This window comes from Acomys minous, assembly GCF_964271855.1.
Source record: "Acomys minous genome assembly, chromosome: 4".
Classification (NCBI taxonomy): Eukaryota; Metazoa; Chordata; class Mammalia; order Rodentia; family Muridae; genus Acomys; species Acomys minous.
Window position 1 is genome coordinate 29948232 of NC_140486.1, and position 23645 is coordinate 29971876.

At 42.4% G+C, this 23645-nt stretch overlaps 1 protein-coding gene across 3 annotated transcripts in view; it reads right to left on the bottom strand.

Annotated features, from left to right (window-relative positions):
• Window positions 1-23645, bottom strand: part of CCDC192 (coiled-coil domain containing 192) — a 191904-nt gene that overhangs the window by 145522 nt on the left and 22737 nt on the right. For all 3 annotated transcript variants that reach the window (XM_084780546.1, XM_084780545.1, XM_084780547.1), the window contains exon 3: window positions 20334-20441. In XM_084780546.1, coding sequence (XP_084636672.1) covers window positions 20334-20441 — 108 coding nt within the window. The remainder of the gene's footprint in view (window positions 1-20333; window positions 20442-23645) is intronic.

The window sequence follows — 23645 nt, forward strand, 5'->3', positions numbered from 1 at the left end:
CAAAGTAACTGAAATGCACTTTCATTATTTATAATACTTTAAATACAAGTGGATTGAACTTCCCAGTTAAAAGAAAAAAGAATTAAGTGTTGTGCAGGGTTATAAATACAGATTTGCATTCTTTTACATGCAGAGAGCCAGTTAGACCAGCACCATTTCTTGAAGATGTTTCCCTTTTCCCATTGTATGGTTTTGATTTCTTTGTCAAAAATCATGTGTCCATAGGTGTGTAAGTTTATTTCTGTGTCTTTGATTCAGTTCCATTGGGGGGATAGGGATACTGAAGTGACCACCTCCTATAGCATGGCAGGACTTCCAGAGGTAGGAAGGGGACACCAACCTACCCACAAAACCTTTGACCCAAAATTCACCCTGCCCACCAATTGTGTCGGGATAAAGACTTAGAAGAGATTGAAGGAATGGCCAACCAATGACTAACCCAACCTGAGACCCATTCTATGGGGCAGAACAACCCCTGACAATATTAGAGCTACTCTACTATGCTTGCAGACTGGGCTTGGCATAATTTCCCTCTGAGAGGCTCCACACAGCAGCAGATTGAAACAAGCTGAAACCACAACCAAACATTAGGCAGAGCTCAAGGAAACTTGTGGAAGAGTTGGGGGAAAGGACAGAGGGAACCAGAGGGAATAAGAACTCCACAAGAAGATCTATAGAGTCAACTAACCTAGGCCCATGGGGGTTCACAGAGACAGAACCATCAACCAAAAAGCATTCATGGACTGGACCTAGGCCCCCTACACATATGTAGCTGATGGGCAGTATGGTCTTCACGTGGGTCCCCTAGCAATTGGAGCAGGGACTGTCTCTGACATGGACTCTGCTGCCTGCTTTTGGATCGCTTTCCCCTAGTTGGGCTGCCTTGTCTGGCCTTAGTAGAAGAGGATGTGCTTAGTCCTGATCTATCTTGATGTGTTGGGGTGGGTTGGTGGGGCGTTCCTCTTTTGAAGAAAAGGAGGGGGAGTGGGGGAAGAGGGTAGGCTTCTGGGAGAATATGGGGGTGACTCTAGTTGAGACTCCTGGTAGCAAAGGACATGAAGACTGAAGAATACACCCTCTAACTAGACAGGACTCCTAGAGGAGTGAGGAGAACACCAACCCATCCAGAAAATCTTCAACTCAAAATTTACCTGCCTACAAGATGTGCAGACTGGCTGACTGGATTTAAAAACAACAACAACAACAAAAGACTAGATCCAACTATCTGTTGTTTCCAAGAGACAGAGCTCTCTGATAAGGAAACATCCTGGCTGAGAGTCAAAAGACAGAAAGCAATTTTCAAGTGAATAGTAGCTAAAAAGCAGGTTGGATAGCTGTTCTGACATCTGATAAAACAGACTTCAAACCAAAATGAGTCACAAGAGATTAAGACCACCACTCCATACTAAGTAGGTGAACAGTTCACCAAAAAGTTATAACAATTGTAAATGCATGTGCACCAAATATTGTCATGCCTGCTTTCATAAATCAAACACTAATAATGGATGTGAACATGTCAGATTAATCCTGGTGGGTGCTGGTGATTTGCATATGCTGCTTTCATTTTCAAATCAGCCATCCAAACTAAAGACAAGCAAAGACAACTTAGAGTCACATTGTACCAAAAGGCATAACAACAGTATTTTATCCAGCACAAATGGAGCATTCTTCTCAGTATCCCCTGGAGCTTTTCCTATAGCAGACTGTATTTTATGTCCAAACCACATCTTACCAAACACAGAGAATCAAAACAGTCCTTCGTTTCTAATGGCTTTCCCCCTGTTTATCCCTTGAACCCAAACCCAACCAGAACCAGCCAGAAGCTACATGTGTAAAGGAGCTTGGCTCTGCTCAGCCCCAGCACTTGAATCATGATTGACATAAGCTGCCATATGTACCTGACTCTCAGGTATAAGCGACTGTTTTAGGAGTGGTCCTAAAATACAGTAGACACTCGAAATTCAAAGAGGCTCTGTTCCAGGATGCTGTCTGGCCTGTATCTGCTGCTTGGCCTTGTTGCAGGTGTCTTATGAGGGGGGTCCAGGTGGCATATAGATGAGGGTAAGGCAGATGTGAACGGTACTCACGCTCTGAGTGAATACTGTTGACTGACTGAATTGACCCCAGAGCTTCCCTCCTCTGGCCTTGCTGTTATGTGAGGAGACAGCCAGGCTTGGGCCACTGTTAGCTGAGTTTCTGCTTTGTGGAAAGGACCCATAATGAACTGAGAGAGAGAAGATGTTCTTCTTATATGCACAGGCCATTCTTTTACTTGGCTTTAACTTTGTCACCTCTTCTCACCACGAAGATTTTGCTCCAATTGTCTCTTCTATGAAATCACCACCCCCACTCTACATCTATATTTTTCTGTGTGATTCTGTTCAGTGTATGAAAATAACATCATATTTCCCACAGGTGAACAACGTCACTGAACTGTCTCTTGTCTTTCCCTTTAGTCATCACTCTTTCTTGCTTCCTGGCCAGTCAAACTCCTTCAAACAAGTGTCCATTGTCCTTACAACCATACCCCTCCCCCATCCTTTTTTTGATTTTTCAAGTTAGAGTTTCTCTGTGTAGCCTTGGCTGTCTTGGACTCATTTTGTAGACCAGGCTGGCCTTGAACTCACAGTGATCCGCCTGCCTCTGCCTGCCCCAGTATTGGGATTAAAGGTGTGCACCACGCACCCTGTTTATATTCCCTTTTCAAGAGACACAAAATTGATCTATACCACTGGAGATTCAGAGGTAGAGAGTATTTCATTCACAGCTAGACTTTACAGATTCAAAGGAGCCAACGCATCCTCTCTCTTCCTGTTTCTACATCTGAGTGCTGTGTCTTTGCTGGCCCCATTGTTCCCAGAGGAAATAAGCTGTCTTCACACAAAGAGGATGCTACCTACTTGTACACTCAATAGTGTGACTATTCATTTTTCAAGCACAATTGAAAAAGAGCTTTCCTTGGCATCTTAGGTCACATAATCTCTCCTGGACCAATCTTTACAGTCAAGAAGATGGGCTATCATCATTAACTGCACATAAGTCTTTCTCTAAAGTTGACTCTTCTAGCCATGAACACCAGGATTCACTGCCATGGGTTATTATGAGACTGGAGTCAGAGAGTGGCAGTTCCAGGAACAGGCCAGTTGCAGTCCACTATGTGGGTACACAGCACAATTATAATGCTATGCCTACATGCATACATACACACTGTCTTACTTTTCTATTGCTGTGATGAGACACCATGACCAAGGCAGCACATAGTAGAAAGTGTTTACAATTCTAAAGAGTGAGTCCATAAGCATCACATCAGAGATCATGGCATCAGGCAGGCATGGCACTGAAGCAGGAAATGAAAGCTTACAGCCTGATCCACAAGCAGAAGGCAGACACTGAAAATGGTGGGGCCTTTTGAAGCCTCAAAATGGCATACCTCTTCCTACAAGGCCACACCTTCTAACCTTTTGTAAATAGTTTTATAGCTGGGGACTAAGTAGTCAAGCATATTAATCCATAGAAGCCATTCTTATTCAAACCACCACACATACAAATGCTCATACACACATATGTTCATATACACATGCATGCATGCATACATATATACACATATATGTGCATATGTGCATACATACATATCCATCATACATATATGCACTGCCCCAAACAGCCACAACAAAAGTCATATCAACTTACTTCATCAAGCTTCACATTCAAATCTCCAAGCTACTTTCACTCCCCACGGAATCACAGTCACACAAGAATCCTCATGATACGGCAATGCAAAATCAAATTCAAAATGTGCCATGCACTTCAGCAAAGTGCTACACTAAGTTCCAGCCTCATCAATGCTATTGGCTTCCCTAGACCACTTCAGTTGTGGTTTAGAGACTGAAAGCAAATTGGCTTTAATGAGTTGGCTCATTTCACTGGGAAGTAGAGGCACTCCCGGACTGAGTCTTAGATTAGATTTTCAGAGCGTACTCACTCTGCTGTCATTGGCTTCCAGCCACTCTTCTTTCTCTCCTTTCCTGCCCATCCTTCTCTTTCACTTCTCCATTTTTCCTTGCATATACACATACATATCACTATGGGGAAAAAATCCCAGTTCTTGGGGAGAGAGCAGTCAAAACCTGTTATATTTCTCTTTCAGTCTGGCTTCTGCCCTCCTCCTCTGTTCTCCTGGTACTTGTTCCGTCTCATTTCTCTCTAACATTCTCACTTCAGAAAATGCAGTGCACTCTTTCTGGTCCTTGTACTCAACCTTACAGTAAAACATTTGACATGTGAGGACTCCATGGCAATTTTAAACACTCTCCTCTGTCTGCCTCCAGGACACTCTCTGGACTTCCCCTGTTGCTTTAGCTGGTTTTTCTGGTCTTTCAATCTTCTGATTGTAGAAATCTAAGGGCTTGGTCTTGGGCCCTGCTCTCTTTTGTGTACAGACATGCAGTGATCTCTCAGTAATCATGTTGACATTCATGGTTTAAACACTAATTACATGTTAACGACTGACTATTTGTTTAGATTCAGCCATTCAATTTTCACCCATACATATACATACACATTGAGAAATTTTCTTAATATGTTAGTTGGTCATAGACCAGACATGTTAGAATTACTGAGCTCAAAGTGGACCTACTTATAATCAGTGCCCATTCCTCTCTCAGTAAATGGAGTGGAGCCATTTAAGACTGGATGTTCATGTAGCCATCGAGTGCATTTGTTGAAACCACCTTGTTAAATAATGTAAGGTTAGGGGTTCATTTATCCCTTCTTGTCTGTGTTCCTAGAAGTTCTGCTCCTATACATAGGGTTTCAGCAAGTAATTTTATAAACTAGATTTTCACAAAATTGCTCAAAACCAAACTCTAATCAAGCTTTTCAGAGCTCATTCTACAGAGGGAAACTTTGAAAACAAAGGCTACCCATGTGCTAAGTGCTTGTCTAGACCATTACTACAGAATATGAAACTCTGAAGCAACAAATAAGAGACGCCAAGACCTTAATCCTCATCCCACCTGTGGAGGGAGGGAATCTGACGCCTAAGACCCATTTTGACTTACGAGGCTGACTTGATTTAGTTTAAGACTTACATTTAAAGAAACAACAAATTCCTCACCCTACCCCAAGTCTTAGACCATTGAAAACAGATGTTTAGATTTGTTAATGTTTTTGCCTTTAAACAGGTTATTTCCAGGCACTTCTGTGTTCATGTACTTTTAAAATAGTACTTCAGGGCACAGTTGAGAGCCAGGGTTATTACTGCGTTCAGCTGCCAGGGCTCTTGTAAAGAGAACCACACCCTGGGTGCCGTGAACAACAGGGATCTGTTGTCTCCTGGTGGTAGTGGCTGCAGGTTGTATCTCGGTGTTAGCTGTAGCGATTCTTCCTGTGGTCTATGAGGAAGAATTGATTCTGTTTCTCTTCCCTCCCTGCTGATGGCTTATTGGCAATTTCTGGTGCTCTTTAGCTGGTAGAATAACCCCCTTGGTGTCTGCCTTCATCATGGCTTTCTCCCACATGAATACCTACACCTACCACTTGCACACACACACGGGATCCCATCACTGTAGATGAAAAGCTTGCTCACTCCACTAAAGGGCAGCCGAATCTCAGCTGGTTATATCAACAGGGAGCCAACTTTCAAGTACAGTCATGTTCTCGGCTACACAGAGTTAAGATGCCAATGAATTAATTTTAGGGAGACAAATTCAACTCATAGCACACCCAAATTATCTGAGAGAGGAAACCCCCTGGACAACACAGGAAAACTTAAGGCCTGAGTGAAAATGTAGAGAAATCTTCACCTGAAGGCTAGTTAATAACTGAAATTTAGAGGTCCAGGCACAGAGACAAAATTTGCATTTACTGTGTATGTATGTGCATGTATGTAAGCATGTGTTTGTGCACACACATGTAGATAATACTTGAGAGAAGTGAAGAGATGTTGGAAAAGGTGAGATGATTACTCATCAACTTGTCTATGAAGGTCAGTGCTTGAGTGTAAAAGTTAAGTAGTAACGTCAAGTTTTAAGACATAATTAAAACAAACCAACTAACCAGAAACAGAGCTGTTCTTGCTAAGCAGAAAGTGCCCAATACACAAACTTGAATGTACTAGAAATATTATTCCTGTTAATCTTACTTCAACTCACAGAGTTCTTCCCTTGAGCAAACAGAAGATAATAATAATTCTTTAAAATCCTCTGTTGAGAAATGGATATGCCCTACCTTGTAACTCCACACTGTAAAGCAGCAACTTTTGGAGGCTATGCCTTGCCTTCAGAAACTCCATTTAGAGGCAGCACTTAACTCTGTTTTGGAAGTAGAGGATGCCTCTGTACCATGGTGGACATACAAACACCACTATTTTTCTGGCATCACCCACGAGGGACAGAATGATACATAACAATCTTAAAAGCAGGAGAGTCATATTCTATAAATTTATCAAAGAAAATTGTGACTATGGGAGCATATGAACATACTAAAGTTATGTAGGGAAAGTTAGGCCAGCTAAATTGTCAGACACAGCAGATGAAAGAGTATGGCCCCCATAAAGAAGAGGAACCAAGCTGGTGACACCCCAACTGACCAATCTCTGACCACCCCATGAAAGCGGTTAGCTCAATTCAGACTCTGCCACTGACATGGTTTATTCAAATCACCATCCATCCATCTACCCACCCACTTATCTGTCTGGACCTGCCATTCAGTTGTCTGCTCATCTGGACTTGGACCTGCCCTTTGCCTTTAGGGTGTTTTCTATACACCATGCTTCTGCAACTCAGCTCTGATCCATTTCTTAGGTCCACTTCTTAGGTAGCATGGTAAATCTTCAGACCGGGCTTGTTGTCCTATCCCTGATGAGACTGTCTTTGCAGGGATCTATGAGCTTGTGCCTCTTAGGCTTCTATGAAACTCACTGAACTCTGCTGTAGCCTCTTTAATGCCCTGGCAACCATCCTGTAACATAGATAGATGGATGATAGATGATGATCGATGGATGGGTGGATAGATAGATAGATAGATAGATAGATAGATAGATAGATAGATAGTTACTTTGTGCTATGTAATGGCTGATCTGGGAGTTAATACTAGCAATTAAGATTGGAATAATTAATCTGTGTTTGTCTTGCTCAGGGATATCAAGGAAAGTAGGAGCATTTGTCATATTGCTGACAATGTGAACTCCATACCCTCTGAACTTGTTATTCAATAGATTCTGATGTTGTCAATAACACAAACATATGTATGTATGTGTGTATTATATGTGCATATATGTATGCTTGTATATTCCTCAGGATATCCACCAAGCTACTCATCCATCTGGCAGCCTTACGAAACTTCAAGGCATTGCAGCGAACACTCTGTTCATGACTCAGAAACTTCTTGTCCCAAGTCTAGACCCCACAAGTGAACTGATTGCACATTCGCTGCAGGGACCCTGAGCCCATTGCTAGGACATAGAAAGTTGCTCCAAGCTGGACATGTTCTCATAGCAAATTCATGGAGCATAAAACAGACACTCTCTGTGTTGACAGAGCTCACAGAGATGCCTCCCTGCTCTCCTGATTGGGGAAATGTATTTTTATATCTTTGCTATCACCCCAGGCCCCAACTGCTTTAAAGTCTCTATTTGTCAACTTGTGGGATTAAATATATATATAAAATTTCAGAAAAGTCCCCTGAAGATAAGAAATGCAGAGTGGCTCTGTTTGAATGAAGGAAGCAAATGTCCCAGATGAGTTGCAAAGCAGCAGGGAGTGGCTGTTTCCACCGGGATGGACTTACCATTCAACTCACGGGCCTGTGAAACCCTAAAGAAAGGCGAACAATCAAGATGAGGACCAACTAAAAAAAGATGAGGAATGAGTTTGGGAAAGACTCTGTACCCTCAGTTGTAGGCTGACAAAGCCCTTTCTCTGACCAAGAGAAGCAAGGATAGCACATGCTTAAGAGAAGACAAAGCAGTGACAGGACAGAGTCTGTGGGGGTTGTTTCTTTGTTGTTGGGTACCAGACATAAACACAGACACAAATAGTGAAGGCACTGAAGCGATAGGAACACATCCCAAGTTGGATGAGGTTGGACAGACAATATGGAACATTTAGAAGTCCCGGGACCTGAAATAAAAGTCCAGACCTGATCAATTATTTCTCCCTTAGCATGACTAGGCAAGGGGTTTTCTGTTGTTCATTTATTTTATGGTGTGTGTGTGTGTGTGTGTGTGTGTGTGTGTGTGTGCTCGTGCGTGCACGCTCGTGCACGCATGCGCGCGCCTGCACATGTGTGACTTTGTGTATATGCTTTCAGGAGTTTCTTAATTGGCACCTGTACATTATACAGATACACTTGTACATTATATAACCAGAAGTCAGTTATTTTCAACAAGTGACCCTGACTCTTCAGAGGTGCACCAGAATAGGGAACATTCCATGGAGGTGATTTTCCATGAACGCCCTCCCCTACCACCATAGCAACCAAGCTGCTGGCAGCCACCTTGAGCTAAGTCAGCACAGCTCTGACCTCCTCTTGCCTCACAAAACTCTGAAAAGAGTACAATTCATCTCTGACTTGAAAATGCTTCCATCAGTATCAACAATGCAGTATCCACTCAGGGCATGTCTGAGTGGGCCAGGGTTGTGAAAATATGCCTCAGAAGCCGAAGACAGGCAGTGGGAGAAGAGAATTCTCTGAAGGAGAAGGACAAAACAGCCTCTAGGAAACTTAAATGCACAAACACTAGTGGGAAGAAGAGCAGCTTGAAAAAGCCGTCTCCCAGTGCGGGCGGTTCTTTTAGGGTGCGCGGCCTATGCACAATGAATAGGGGCATTTTCATTTCATTGCTTCTCTCCTACTCACCAAGGGAGTGTTTCTAGTCCCAGGATATGGTGACCAGGAGCTCATGTTTATTAGCAATGAAGGGGATTCAATTCCTTCTTTAAGGGTCCTACTTGGGATTATATGACATATCAGCAAAACCTACTTGAATTTACTATTAATATAAACTGATTTCAATCATGGGTCATGTTCAAAATGGACTCACCAGGTTCTATTTGTGTGTGTGTGTGTGTGTGTGTGTGTGTGTGTGTGTGTGTGTGTGTGTGTATGCACGCGCGTGCGCGTGTATGTAGCAATAATTATCAAAGAAAGAGAGATCATGAATTTGAGAGGGAGTGACATGTGTACATGGGAGAGATTGAGGGAGAGGCCATCGGAAGGCCTGTGGGAACAAAAGAGAAGCATGAGAAATTGTGTAAGTACATTTTAAATTATATATAAAATCTGAAGACTTTTAGTATTCTAAGTAGACATTGAGGACCATAAAGATATTTTGTTATGTATGTTTTATCTACTGGTGTTTTCTATACTAAGAGTGAACTTATTTTTAAATTATTTCCATTGGTTCACTTAAAAAATAAATCCCACATACACTAACACAGTAACATATTTTAATTAAATCCATCTTTTACAGCTAGGCATGGTAGTATGTGCAGGAGGAACGAGACATGCCTTGAGCAGGAATAAGGCTCGCCTGGCAACACACATGCCCAGGGTCCTCGGAAGCTCCTTTTAAAAGCCAGCCCTAGTCTGCTGTTTGTCATTATGATTCCATTTAAACAACCTCAAGTGACCGGCATTTATAAGCAGTGAATCGTCCCATGGTTAGTAAATGGGATCACTATACAGAAAACACATCGTCATCCAAATTTTTCTTCCTGAAACTCTGGGTACTAAAAATGAGTATATAAGTAAAAAACAAAGCTAAGAATGGGTTTAAAGTACCACGTAACTTCAAAGGCTGAAATTTCTCAGCTCTAAATATGCCAAGTCACAAGCTCATAGCATAAGTAATAATAAGCCTCCAAGGAGCCTTCCTTGGGAAACACAAAATCTTTGACATGTAAAAATTCAAATATTAGACAGCTGACCTCAGACCACAGGCATCTGCAACCAGCAGACCAGACTTAAACCTCATTTCTGCTTCATTAATCACTAAACGTAACTGGTCAGTATTTCTTGTCTCTGCTTTCTCCTCTTTATCACTATCTTAGAGCCTAACCATTTCAAAACTAGACTTTTACAAGTACCCATACATTAATCTGTCCTCAGGAGCCTCCACTTTGACTCTTGAATACAAATCTGAATTTGCCCCGCCCCATTTCTCACACTTTCCCATTGACCTCTGTTGCCTGCATCACAACACCAGGTGTTGTGATTGAAAGAAAAAGCTCATGTTCTTTTCTTTTGGAGGAAATAGTGGCTAAAAGATCTGGGAAAGTTTCTTGAGGCCCCTTGAGTCAGGAGAAAGGGTGATAAAATCTCACAGGGACAAAGCAGAGAACATCCTAGCAAGGCCAAAGGGAGGGAGTGTACTAACTCCAACTCCGAGGAAGATGCTCTTTTTCATCAAGAGAACAGGCGGTACATTGATGGCATTGCAAATGGCGCGACCGCACAGGTCAGAGCACTTGTTGTTCTCGCAGAAGACCCCAGTTTGTTTACCAGCAGCCACGTGGTGGTGCAGAACCATCTGCAACTCTAGTTCTAGGAGATCTGATGTCCTCTTGTGATCGCTGTGGGCACCAGGCACACACGTGGTGCACTTACATACATGCAGACAAAACACTCAAACACGTAAAACACTAAAACCATAAGAAAAGTGAAGAAAATGCTAAGGATAGTTTTCAGGGAGTCATATAAGACAAACTAGGAGAGACAAGCATGAGGTGTGCTAAGGAACATGAACTGTGACAGCAATGGGATGCTAAGTGGGGGCTATAAGATGAGGAGACATGTGGGTATTGACAGGTACAATACTGGGAAGTCACTAAACCAGATAATGAAGAAGTCAGGAGTCCTGAAGAAGTCAGGCCACACAAAAGGTGGCCTGAAAAGGGTAATAATAGTGGAAACAGGAAAAAAAAAAGGTAAACCCAAGAACTATATGGAAGGCATAACTAATAGTAATGTGAACCAGCTGTGTTCCAGGTCTAGTCTGGCCAACTGCTCTCTTTGCTCAACTGTCAGTGGCTATGATTACCCACAGGAGACCTGAACAAGGTTGGGACCACTAACTTTCCTTCATGCCGGAGGAGCAGAAGAGCATCTCATAAAATCTCCATTCCTTCTAAAAGATGGATGGACAGTTAACAGTCATTTTCTGGGAGGAATGGGCTTACAAGGCCCCCTTTAAATGTAAAATCTAACAACCTTCCTTCTACCAGATATTAATCCTCATTCCATTAATGGGTTGTTGGGCATAAGCTGGACAATATAAGGGCAAAATTCAGGTCCTGGCAGTCTGCCCTCAGCAGAGTGGCATATATCAGTATAGGACTGTTTGGAAAATTGCATGGGAGATTTTTTTTTCAGTAGCTTAGCAACCTGTAAGTTGCCTGTGTTTCTGTAAGTAATACCTCACTCATTGGTTCACCCAAGTACACTGGCATGGAATTTTTTCTTTAAGTCTTTTGTTAGTACCCTATTTGAGATGAGAAGGCATTTCCTCATATCTTCCAAGGAAAGGGTCATTTTTACCACTTGATTGGACGTATAGGGTGAGGAAGCTTTCTCACTTTAGCCATGAGGTGTCTAGTAGCAATTACCACTAGTCTAGAGGATATGAAGCAAGGAGCAGGTTTGTGACTGAAAACAAATCTATTGGAGAGGTAGCAGTTGAAGTGACTGGGCAACCTTGGTGGAACTCTTTAGCAGTTGTCATGTCTGATGGCAGGAAGAAAATCTGGAACAATGAAGACTTGGTCATTCTCAGCAATGTGTACCCTGAAGTCAGGTCACTAAGGGAGAATGGAGAAGAGCAGACAAGAGGCCTGAGAGTCCACTGACGGACTCTATCAGCAAAATGGCATATATCTGTATAGGACTGTTGGGGAAATCGTATGGGTTATTTCATAGGGATACTTAGGATGCTAGCTCACAAGCTCAATAAATACTTCCCTGAGAGAATAAAACAATGAATGAAAGAGTGGACTTACATGCTATGCCTTAGGTATGGCTTATTCCTGACAGATCTGTGTGCTGACACCTCAGACCCCAGAGTGGGTGTTGAGAAAGGAGACTGTTAAGGGGTGGGATCTGGTGGCATAGAGTTGGGGCACGACAGCCACATCTCCTGAAGGAGTAGGATTAACACTGCCTCACACAAATGGGTTAGGTGCTGCAGTAGCAGAGAATTCCTGCCAGAGTGGTTACTATAAACAACACAGGCATTTGCTCTGAATCCTTCTTGTGTACAGACCACTCACCACTCTCCTATGAGTCCTTGCCATTGAGATACGATCCACCATGAGTCTCTCTCCAGGAAGAAAGATGTTGACCCTGTGCTTCTGATCTCTGAAACTAGGAACTAAACAAACCTCTTCTTACATAAAGCACCCACCCTCAGGTATTTTATTCTAACAGAGGGAGAAGTAACTTTCTATTTTACTTGCAAATATTAAGAAAGATGAGTTTACCTTTTCAGAGGAAACCTTATTAAGAGAAGATAACAAGTGGTATCTGTACGTATCAACAAAGCCGTGACTCTGAGGAGACATGGCCTTTTGCTTTTCCTTGTATAGGAAAATCTCATTAATTAGCACCCAGTCAGCTATTTAAAACTGACCTCAGTTTGATCTTGACATTTACAAGCAAAAGGAAGTCTTCAGTTATGTAAGAGGCTAGCAGTCCACTCAGCCAGCCTGTAACAACATCAGAAGCCAGTCTGTCATTCTGCCTCATTCCATTCAAAACAAAAAAAGTCTCTTCAGGGACTTGAATTTTTGCCAGCACATTGTCCAATCTATACCCAACAATCCAATTGCAGAGTGAATATTGACATGTGCTTAGGCATGAGGGGCTAGGCTTTATGATTAAAGAGGCACCCGTGGCTCTAAAATCAATCTGGACTTTGATTAACTAAGACAAACCCAAAGAGGCTCCCTATGATGAGACTTCCTAGTGGCAGAGAAACCCATTCCAAACTAAACTGACTGCGTGTGCTGCTGTGGCACTAAAAGTAGACTTCAAACTCAATCAGAAAACAGAAACTCATTCATAAAACCTCCTGCTTTTGTCCTGGCGTGTGGAGCACCATTTCTGAGCATTTCCAGAATGAATACTCCTACCTAGCTGGCACCTCTTACTTCAAAACCACTGCAGTTGCATATGAGCAGTAAATATGAGCTAGGGCTATTCTATTTGGGGGCAATCCCGACACATGTCAAAGTGTTCTTGGCCACTCAACACATATCTCACTGTCTAAAACGTTGCTGGAGGTCAACATTCCTTCACTACCTGAATAACATATACATTTAATACTAAGGTTTAAGAGAGGAAAATAACGGGAAGTAGAGCCTTTGATATGGAATGCTTAATTACTTCATGGCTATCAGAGTCACATATGGCAGGCTAATCCTTTAGGTTTCTGTTTCTTTCTTGTCCAAGCTAAATAGTAACAGAAATATAAATGCCTGGAGAATCAAGGCTAAGTATAAGACAAGCTGATAAAGCTCCCAAGAGAAAAGTAAAGTGCAGGATCCTCCCTGTTCTGCTACTGTGCTGTGATCTATTTTCTTCCACCCACCGCTGCCTCTTGAGAGGTGTTTCATTGTCTCTTGCACACTCCTGCCAACGGAGTTTTGAAAGAAATGTCCTGACTGCTTTGGAAACCCAAAGTTAAACCCGAAAATAATCTAATACAGCAAAATGGCCTTAGCTCTCATTGTTTACTTTCTAACATGGGGGAGGGAGGGAGGGAGAGAGAGAGAAAGAGAGAAGAGAGAAGAAAGAAGAGAGAGGGACAGAGAGAGACAGAGAGAGACAGAGAGAGAGAGAGAGAGAGAGAGAGAGAGAGAGAGAGAGAGAGAGAGAGAAGACAGAGACAGAGAGAGACAGACAGGCAGGCAGGCAGACGGACAGACAGACAAAGAGAGAGTGACAGTCATAGAAAGATAAAGATGGAGATAGAAACAGAGACAGAGATGTACATAAATAGACACAGAGAACATGCACACATACATATACAGAGAGAGAGACAGACAGACAGACAAACAGACAGAGAGACAGACAGACAGACAGACACACACACACACATACAGAGAGAGAGACAGAGAGAGAGAGACAGAGAGAGGGGGGGCTAAAGTCTCCATTTTCTCAAGGATAAGAGCCCACCGGTTAATTCTGCACAGAGGCTTCCCAGACAGGACTGCCCCTCAAGGCTTTCTTTAAAGTGGTTCAGCAAATTACCAAGACCACTGGAAACTCTGCGTTTTCAGTGCTTATGTGTCAGCGCCAGGGTCCTCCTACATGAATGTCTTCTTTGAGTGAGAGAATTTGCCAGTCTGTTCAACGCTGTGTCTCCACTTTTCAGCACAGTGCTCAGTAAATATTTGTGAAATGGAGTGCTACACAGAACAACAAACAGAAAGCCTAAAGTGAGCAAACATGCAAAGCTGGTTAACTAAATTTGCCATGATCTTGACTTTAACAATTTTCAAAGCCATTAGTTGCTCACACTGGGATTTTGAAAAAAAGAGAAAAAAAGTCAGCGTGAGTTCACAGGGGAAAAGGATTTAGAGGGAGCAGAAGAGATACTGGATTTTTTTTCCTTTTACCATCTTGCCTCTTAGACTATGCTTAACTTCCTTATTCACTCCAAGAAAACACACACTATATTTTCTTTCCTTGAAATAAAGACTGCAGATAATCTGTTTTTACCTCTTCATTTTCACACGACTCCAGCAAGATGAGTATCTTAGCATTCAGACCATGTCACTGTCTGCTAACTTGAGACATCTCTCTGTTGTGCTCATGGTTCCTTGGACCACTGGAGTACAAGTTTCCCAGGACAATTCTCTATGTCTATTCTATGCTTAGAAGGTACCCAGTACCTAACGTATCTTTGTAGTGCTCTGCTATTATGTCAGGCCCTTGGACCGAAACAGCAGACAGAAAATGTCGTTTGTCTTAGTCTGATATACCGTAGCATATCCCAAATGTGTCTCTTCTGCATCAAGTGCCCCAAGAGCATAAGTGTCTTCCCAATTTGATAACAGTGTGCTGACCAGTGTGCTGAATGTCACACAGGTAGAGCCCAAGGGACAGCATGCAGACTCTAAGCATTAACCGATAGATCTAGGGCAACTAATGTTTTTGTCAAAGGTGTCACAATGATTCAGAGATGAAGGAATTCTCTCTTCAGCAGGCACTGCTTGGAACGCTGTTTTTTTCTCCATAAGGCAAAGCCCTGTGAACACCACTGTGGTCAATGGGTTGGATAAGGAGGCGTATACCACTATTTCTACTAAATGTTCCCCTTCTTAATGAAAAAAAGTTTCCACACTTGTGGTGGTGACAATAGGTCCAACTAATTACTTGTATTCCTCATCTCTAATGCAAACATAAGGATTGACAAAAGTCTCCAGAAAAGCCGTTCCTGCCTTGCGCTTGTCTCTTCTTGTGCTGCCTGACATGTGGATAGACAACACAGCTGCAGGGCCTCTTGTCCTTGAGGATGGACACCACATTTGTGAACACGGCCTCTAGGTGCCTACCACCACACTCACTTTATGCCAGAAAAAGTCAACCTCTGCCTTTCTCCTGTTGTGTCTTTAGTGAACTCAAACCAAATCCTAAGTGATACTGCTTCTCCGCCCAGCTGTGGGGTGTGGGATAAAGGGAAGAAACCCCTCTCAAGGTCTGGGTTAGCAATCGTGTTGAAGCAGGTGGGGTCTTGATAGAAGGATAACTAACCTATTAAGCCCTTTGCGGGATCTGGTAAGTCAGAAACCTGGAGGAAGGGTCTGCCAATCTGTCTCCTCAACAAGCCCTCAAGGTTAGAAACCGCAGTTAAGGAATCAAGATTAATTCTTCCTGTTCACTGCTGCAGGACAGAGAAAAGTCTTCTCAGTGCCCTTGGCTTATGCCTGCGCACTCTTAAGACCTGTGAAGTTGTCTTCAGCAACAGAGCCTTACCATGAAGTTGTGGAGAGCAATCGGTAGCCTTGGTAATGGCCTGTGATACCTTCTAATTTGGTGTTAGGGTTCATGGGACCCCTTTGACCAACAACTCAACAGGACCGATGCATGCATAAATTCACAGAGACAGTGGCAGCATGCACAGGACCCTCACAGGTTCAAGCTGGCTAGGGTCCCAGCACTGAAATGGGGACATGAACCTGGGGTCCCACCACTAACCAATATGCTAGTTGCAGGTGACTCTAGCTAGAAAAGGGAAAGAGAGTTTTCTTCAATGGAACACCACTGTGTATATAAACTACATTCCAGGAGTAGTTGGCCAATAAAACACTAATTCCCTGGTGTTTTATGTGAGTGTGTGTGTGTGTGTGTGTGTGTGTGTGTGTGTAGAGTGGTTAGGGCATTGAGGGGTGGCATTGTCTTTGTTTATACACACACACACACACACACACACACACACACACACACACATATATATATATATATATATATATATATATATATATATATATATATATCTTTTGTCTTATTGTTTTGATTTCAGGTTTTTATTTTTGTTTTTGAGAGAGAGGGAGAAGGGCTGGAGAGATGGCTCTGGGGTTTAAGAGCACTGTCTGCTCTTTCACAGGTCCTGAGTTCAATTCCCAGCAACCACATGGTGTCTCACAACCATCTATAATGAAATCTAACGCCCTCCTCTGGCCTGCAGGTGTACAGGCAGGCAGCGCATTGTATACATAATAAATAAATCAACCTAAGAGATGGGGGGGGGGGCGGGAGAAGGAGTTGGGGGCGGGAGGAGATGAAGAGAATCTGGGAGGGGAAAACAAGATCAAATACACTTCATGAAAAAAACCTTTAAAACGTTTTAAAAAAAATAAAAGAAGTTCAAGAGCCGATGAAGCATATTTGAGTTCCAACAGCAGATTCACTATTTCCTGATTATATGACATTAGGGAAATGAGGATGTTTCTGAGTCCTGTTACCCTCACTAGTAAGTGGGGGTTATAATAACAGTGTCCTTTACAGCAGCAGTGAGTCAATCTAGTAAAATAGCTATAAAGCTAAGCTCTGCATATGTCACAAAGAGAGCTAGGCTCCTTAGGCCCGCAAGATGGCTCAGGAGGTGACTGTGCTTACAGCCTGTGATCTCCTATGTTCCATCCCTGGGACATATCTAGTGGGGGCAGGGACATAACATCTGCAAGTGTGTGGACCAACACACACACACACACATACACACACACACACACACACACACACACACACAAACATGCTAAACAAATAAATATAATTATAAAAAAAAGAAAAGATGCTGCCCTCATTCACTGACTACCATTTACAGTGCACTGCAGAGAGCTTGTCATATTTCTTAGGTCGAGCAGGTGAGCTTAGGAGACCCTGGGGGAGAAAGTAAAATGCTTTTCTTTGTATATAACATAACTGCCAGAAAAACTGCAGGGTGGCAGTATATGAATGTCCTGTTAATAGCTTCATTTAGGGCCTTATGATATGCCCATGTCATCAGTAAAAGGAAAAAATATGTCCATCTAGGATTTAAAGTCTACTAATAGTACAAAGAAACATGCTCATACTATTTCCCCCCCAATTAAGAGATGAAAGTACAATGTTTTTTTCCCACTAGGTTCTGCTATTTTGCATTTCTTCTAGAATAAGCCTTTCTTTATCAGGCCACCTTCTATATCTTGTCCATGCCTCATCTCTACTGGACAGAAACAATAGCTGGAAGAAGGTGAGGTGTCCACCTGACTTCCTGTGGGCTAAGCCTTGCATGGAGTCATCAGATCCCTCCCACAGGCAGTGGGTACAGCACACTTAACGACTCTAACTCCCATTTTACAAGTGATAGTACATAAAAGTCATCTAAAACTAATTCTGACTTCAACTAGTTATTACTAGATTTGATTAAAGTTATTTATCTTTTCAAAGGTAAGGTTAGAGCAGAAAGCAAAAATCTCAGGGTTAAGCTCTTTGGGAGCTGTTTATATTTGATTGATCTGTTTCAACAGCAGTAGCAGCAGTAGCCAAATGTAATAAAATGCTTAACTTAGTTAAAACTGTAATATTGTAAATCCTTGTTCTGTGTTTTATACATCAGTCTTTCCTTTGCTCACACTGTTGCCAGTTTCTAGCTAAATTCTCTTTAAGAACTTATTAGGAGTCATTTGTGTCAGGTCAAAATAATGTTATGAATAAATTGAGTCTTATTCAATTTAATAAAAAAAAATCAGAGCTGGGAATGTTGAGACACTCTTTTAATCCCAGGATCTAGGAGACTGAGGCAGGAGGATTCCCATGAATATAGGTATGTAGTGAGCTTGAGGCAAGTTGGGCTACATAGCAACAACCTGTCTCCAAGAGTAGGAGGTTGAGGAGAAGTGGTAATAAAAAGCGTTTGGTTATAAAATAAACATACATCTTAGTGCAGGGAATTCTCCCTTAGTTATGCATTCAAAACTTCTCAGAAATTCTTGGGGAGGAGCTTGCAACATTCTTTCATGTCCATCATTATTTGTATATAATTCATGATTTTGCTGTTGTTTGAAGTTTGTTTCAAGAAAACAAGAGTTGACAAGGCGTGGATCTGCGATGGACACTTTCCCAACGGGGCACCACAGTTTCTCTGATCGACAAAAGTCCTGAGAAAACCCCAGGATCTATCACATGTAGTCACTGCACAATAATCAGCCCCCAGTTGGCACATTGTTTTTGTAGGTTGAAAAGAAAAGGAACTCTGCTGCTCGGCTTCCTTTGCCTGTCAATTATAGATGTTTCCCTACCATGCACGCCTCTCCTTCCAAGTCCCTCAACCATTCCTGTAAGCCTCAAATGTCTAAGCACCTGTGTTAATCTAAGAGACTCAATAAAATAGCTTCTCATCAGCTCTGTCCCAGTCTGTCAGCGCATGAGAACTGAACGCAGCTTCTAACATTCACGGCCTCCTGTCCCTTTCCGTCTAGCTGCTGTCATTGAGCGTGTGCACTGCTGTCACTGAGTGTGTGCACTGCTGTCATTGAGCGTGGGCACTGCTGTCATTGAGCGTGTGCACTGCTGGGCTTGTGCCACATGGGAACCCAGCTCTGGGAAGACTTTTACTCTGAGTCTACAGCAAACAGTACCCTGGTTGTTGTTGTTAGTTGTTTGTTTGTTTTTTTTCAAAATGTAGTATTATTAGGAAATGGCTCAGACTCTGGTTGAGAGTTTCTAACATCCACATCCATTGGTCCTAAAATCAAGGCCTAGCCATGTACAGAGAACACCTGCTATGCAATGTCCAGGCTATTAGCATAGGCCCAGCACCACTTATGACCTGCTTTGCTTAATTCTAGAAAACCCAAGAAGAAAGTCATTATCTGAAGACCTCTTTTCAGAGTAAAATTTCCTGGAATGATTGAAGAAAAATCTGTGTGGTTCTGTTAGGTTTTCATTCACCTCTGAGTTTATCTGTTTATAATACAGAAATGCATTGCTTACTCAGGGAAACCACTTGCTTAAGGAAGGCCAACTGAACTCCCAGAGGGCTTGGAGTGAATGAAAACCAAATGAAATACAAATGTGAAATTTAAAAAAAAAAAAAAAAGCTTTTTTTTTTCTGTCAGTAAACTTTTGGTTCTTTATTTTTTTTATTTAATTAATTTATTCAATTACATCTCAATTGTTATCTCATCCCTTGTATCCTCCCATTCTTCCTTCCCTCCCACTTTTACCCTATTCCCCTGCCCTAGGTCTGTGACAGAGGGGGACCTCCTCCCCCACTAAATGATCATAAGCTATCAAGTCTTGTCTTGGTAGCCTGCTTATTTTTTTCTGAGTGCCACCAGGCCTCCCCACCATGAGGAAGTGTTCAAATATGGGGCACCAGAGTTTGTATCTGAGTCAGTCCCCGCTCTCCACTCAGCTGTGGGGAATGTCTTGTCCATTGGCTAGATCTGAGAAGGGATTAGATGTTTATTGCAAATATTATCCTTGCTTGGTGCAGTAGTTTGAGCAGAACCCCTGGGCCCAGATGCACCCGTCATGCTGTTCTTCTTGTAAAAAAAAAAAAGCTTTAAACGAAGTATTGTTAGGATGAAAATGGAGGTGTGTGTGTGTGTGTGTGTGTGTGTGTGTGTGTGTGTGTGTTCATGTATGTGTGTTCATGTATGTGTGTTCATGTATGTGTGTTCATGTATGTGTGTTCATGTATGTATGTGTGTGTTCATGTATGTGTGTGTGTGTTCATGTATGTGTGTGTGTACACTTGTGCAGGGTCAATGGGACAGAGGTAAAAGCATTTACACTTGCTCTCCGCAGCCCAAGCAACAGATATTTCCAGTCCCAGTGACAGGTGTTACCTGTTCTAACAGAGCTTTCGCCTTCTCTTCTGCTTCCTTCAAGCAAATCTCCAAGTGCTCCAGTTGCTCCAAAGTAAACTGTGTCTGTCTAGTGTCTGGAAATCCTCCCTTCAAACCAAAAATCAAGAATCAAGTTTTAGTTTTGGTTTGGGGCAGGGGGCGGGGGTGCGATGTTTTTGTTTCTTTAGTAGAAATGGTTTCCTCAGTACTTTCTGAACAACTTTCTGAACTCAGGGTAAGTTCAGTTCATGGAGTCACACTAATCTTTTCTTACTCTTTACAAAATAGCAGATTCTTATAGAAACAACTCACTCTACAGGGAAGGCAAAGGATACAGAGCAAAGAACAACTCCAGAAAGTGAGAATAAAATGACCCGTGTTAGAATTTGGTTAATTTGCAACTTTTGTTCTTCATGAAGTTAGGATCAAAGTTTCACATCCTGATAGAAGGTGTTGCCTCCACGCTATGTGTTCAACACTCAACTTTCAGGAAGGTCATTTGAATTCAGAGGTACATGAGCCCTTGGACCTTCATTTGTCTGTCTAGAAAGACACTTGAGCAAAGACAGCTGCTGTTAAGAATGGCATCACTTTCCCCACAGCCTAGCAAATAAGACTCAAGCCAGAAGACAAAAACTGCTCAAAATTACTCTAAAGTTACTTTCTATGGATGCAGGATGTGTAGAGTGTGACACAGAATAAATAAAGACTGAGCACTAATCCTTGAGAATTGCCCTAACCATTCATTGTGCACCTAATGTGGCAGCCGCTATTCACTGGCTAATTTGAAACTGTAACTACAGAAAGGTTCTAGTGAGCACAAGCTTCATGACCTCCCTGGTTGCATGTATTCGTATGTATCGTTTTTCTTGCTGAGGCTCCTGCTGGACAGCTGTTTCTGATCAACCATACAGAGAGTAAACTGTGGTCCAATACACACTAAAGATCTCAGCTTTTGTTTTCCCCTCTGGTTAATGAAACCATGAGTTTAACACGTGCACATTTCCTGGTGATACTATATCGCCATCTGGTGGTAGATGGAACCAGCCATTTCAAATAAAACCTTCATTCTGTTTGTATGCAGAATCCTGGGGCTAGGCCATTGGCCTAGTAAAAATCAATGAACCACCATAGGATGAAAGAGCATTTTCTTTGTGTTACAGTGCTTTCTATAAATGGCCGCTAAGCTGTACTGAAACTGCAACAATGTGGTTGCCTAAGTAAAACCTAAAAAGATGACAATACTTACTGTCATGCCAGAGTGGATGGGGGATTCTCACAACAACAGATTTGGCTTCTAGACCAAAACCTGTCCTGTACAGCAGCATAGCTCCCTCCAAAGTTCGTCTGTAGGGGCTGAACATCTCAGGCCTAGAACAGTGACAGCCCAGGCAGTGTGGAATGAAGAGAGTCCTCCCCACACCAAGGTGATTTTATAATTTTAAGAGTGGGTTCACAGCTGGTCAAAATACAGAGAACACCTGACTGTGATACTCAGGCCCAGTGATACATTTTACAAGACACCTGTTATACCTAAGTCTCAGGAAACATCATAGAAGGGGGGGAGGATAGAAAAATTGGAAGAACCAGAGGGCTGAGCTAATATTTCCTATAAACAACTGGGAAGCAAGATGTAAAAATGACAACAGCAACAGCCATGCCCGAGTGATTAGGGATTCTCGAAAGATTTCATTCATAGAAGAGCTAGAGGCAGTCAACGGCTGCTGTGAGAAGGAAAGCCAGCCGTCTTCAAGGACAAGCCACACTCTGCCCCTACCATAGATTTGCCAATCCCATGAGGTAAGCCCTAAACACATATGAACAACACTAAGTGATCTCAGTAGGATGCATTTATAAATGTATGCACATATGTGTGTAACAGTGGTATTTTTTAATGGGTTTCAATGTTCTAAAAAAAAAAGCAGCCTCAAAACCAGTTCTTGGATATTCATACTTAGACATAAATACATGCTGTACAACACTTTATGCAGATAGGGAAAATCATCAGGAGGTCAAACTATTACACACACACACACACACACACACACACACACACACACACACACAAATGTGATGCCTGCTCTTACCAGGAAGAACCTTCTTGCCTGGAGTTTGAGCTCAAGAGAAAAGTTTTAAAACCTGTGTCAAGATCAGCTAATCCATGTCTTAGTCCTTCTTCTCCAAACATCCCAAACTTCCCCAACTAAGAAATTCAACCACGTGAGTAAGACAGAAGCTCTGAAATGTCAAAACTAAGCAGAACCAACTGTTTCTGAAGACCAAGTAGCAAAAGGCTTCTTTGCAGACAAGTTGAGGAACTCGTCAATATGGTCCAGAACTCAGCACACTCTCAGCAAACTATAAAACGCAGGGTCTGTGTCTTGCGCATGCGCCCAGGCAAGAGCTGCCCTTCTGCACTTCTTAAGCACCCCAAATGCTCCATTTACTGACTTTCAAGAAAAAGCTCAGACAAAGACAAGGTCTTCTTGGTAAGAAGCAACTTCATAAACCAAATGAAAAAAAAAACTAAAAACAAACTAAAAAAAAAAAAATGAAGATTTGGCTAGAGGGGCACCCTGAGTTTCGGGACACCCAAAAAGGTAAAAATGCAGCCAGCACATTGTCCATTTTGTAGGACAGGGAGACAGAAGAGCAGAGATGGGACTTAAGTCATGAGTGGAAGCCCTTGTAGGCACCGTGCATTTGTGTTACTCATAGAAACAAACACTCTTGATTGTTAAAGAATTGTCAGGGGAATTACACTAATTACTAATTTGTTGACAAGAGCGCAGTAAGGGGGACAATTGAACACTACCTAGGAACGTGAATTCGCCCGGACACCATGAGTGTCAGCATAGTGTGTCTTCAAGGAAACAAAACTAGAACTACCACTCCATGTATGTATACCACTCTTGGGTGTTCTACCTGGTGGAAGCCAACACACTGTAAACATGCCTGCACGTCCGTGTTTATTGCAATGATGTTCACCACAGCCAAGCTGTGGAATCAGCCTGGATGCCCGCTGATGAGTGAATGGATAAAGAAATGTGGCATATATACACAGTGGAGTTTTATTTAGCCATGAAGAAGAATCAAATGCCATCAACAGGAAAATGGGTGGTACGGGAGGTCATTTTGTTAAATCACGTAGGTTAGTCTCACAAAGTGCAGCCTGTTTTCTCTCATGTGTAGAGGAAGGAGGGGAGATCTGAAAGTAAAGGGGACATTTAGGGATGTGAAAGAGGGAAGGGAAGGCTGGAGGGAGAATAAAAAAGGGTGATAGAGGAGATGAACGGGATGAAAGGACATTAT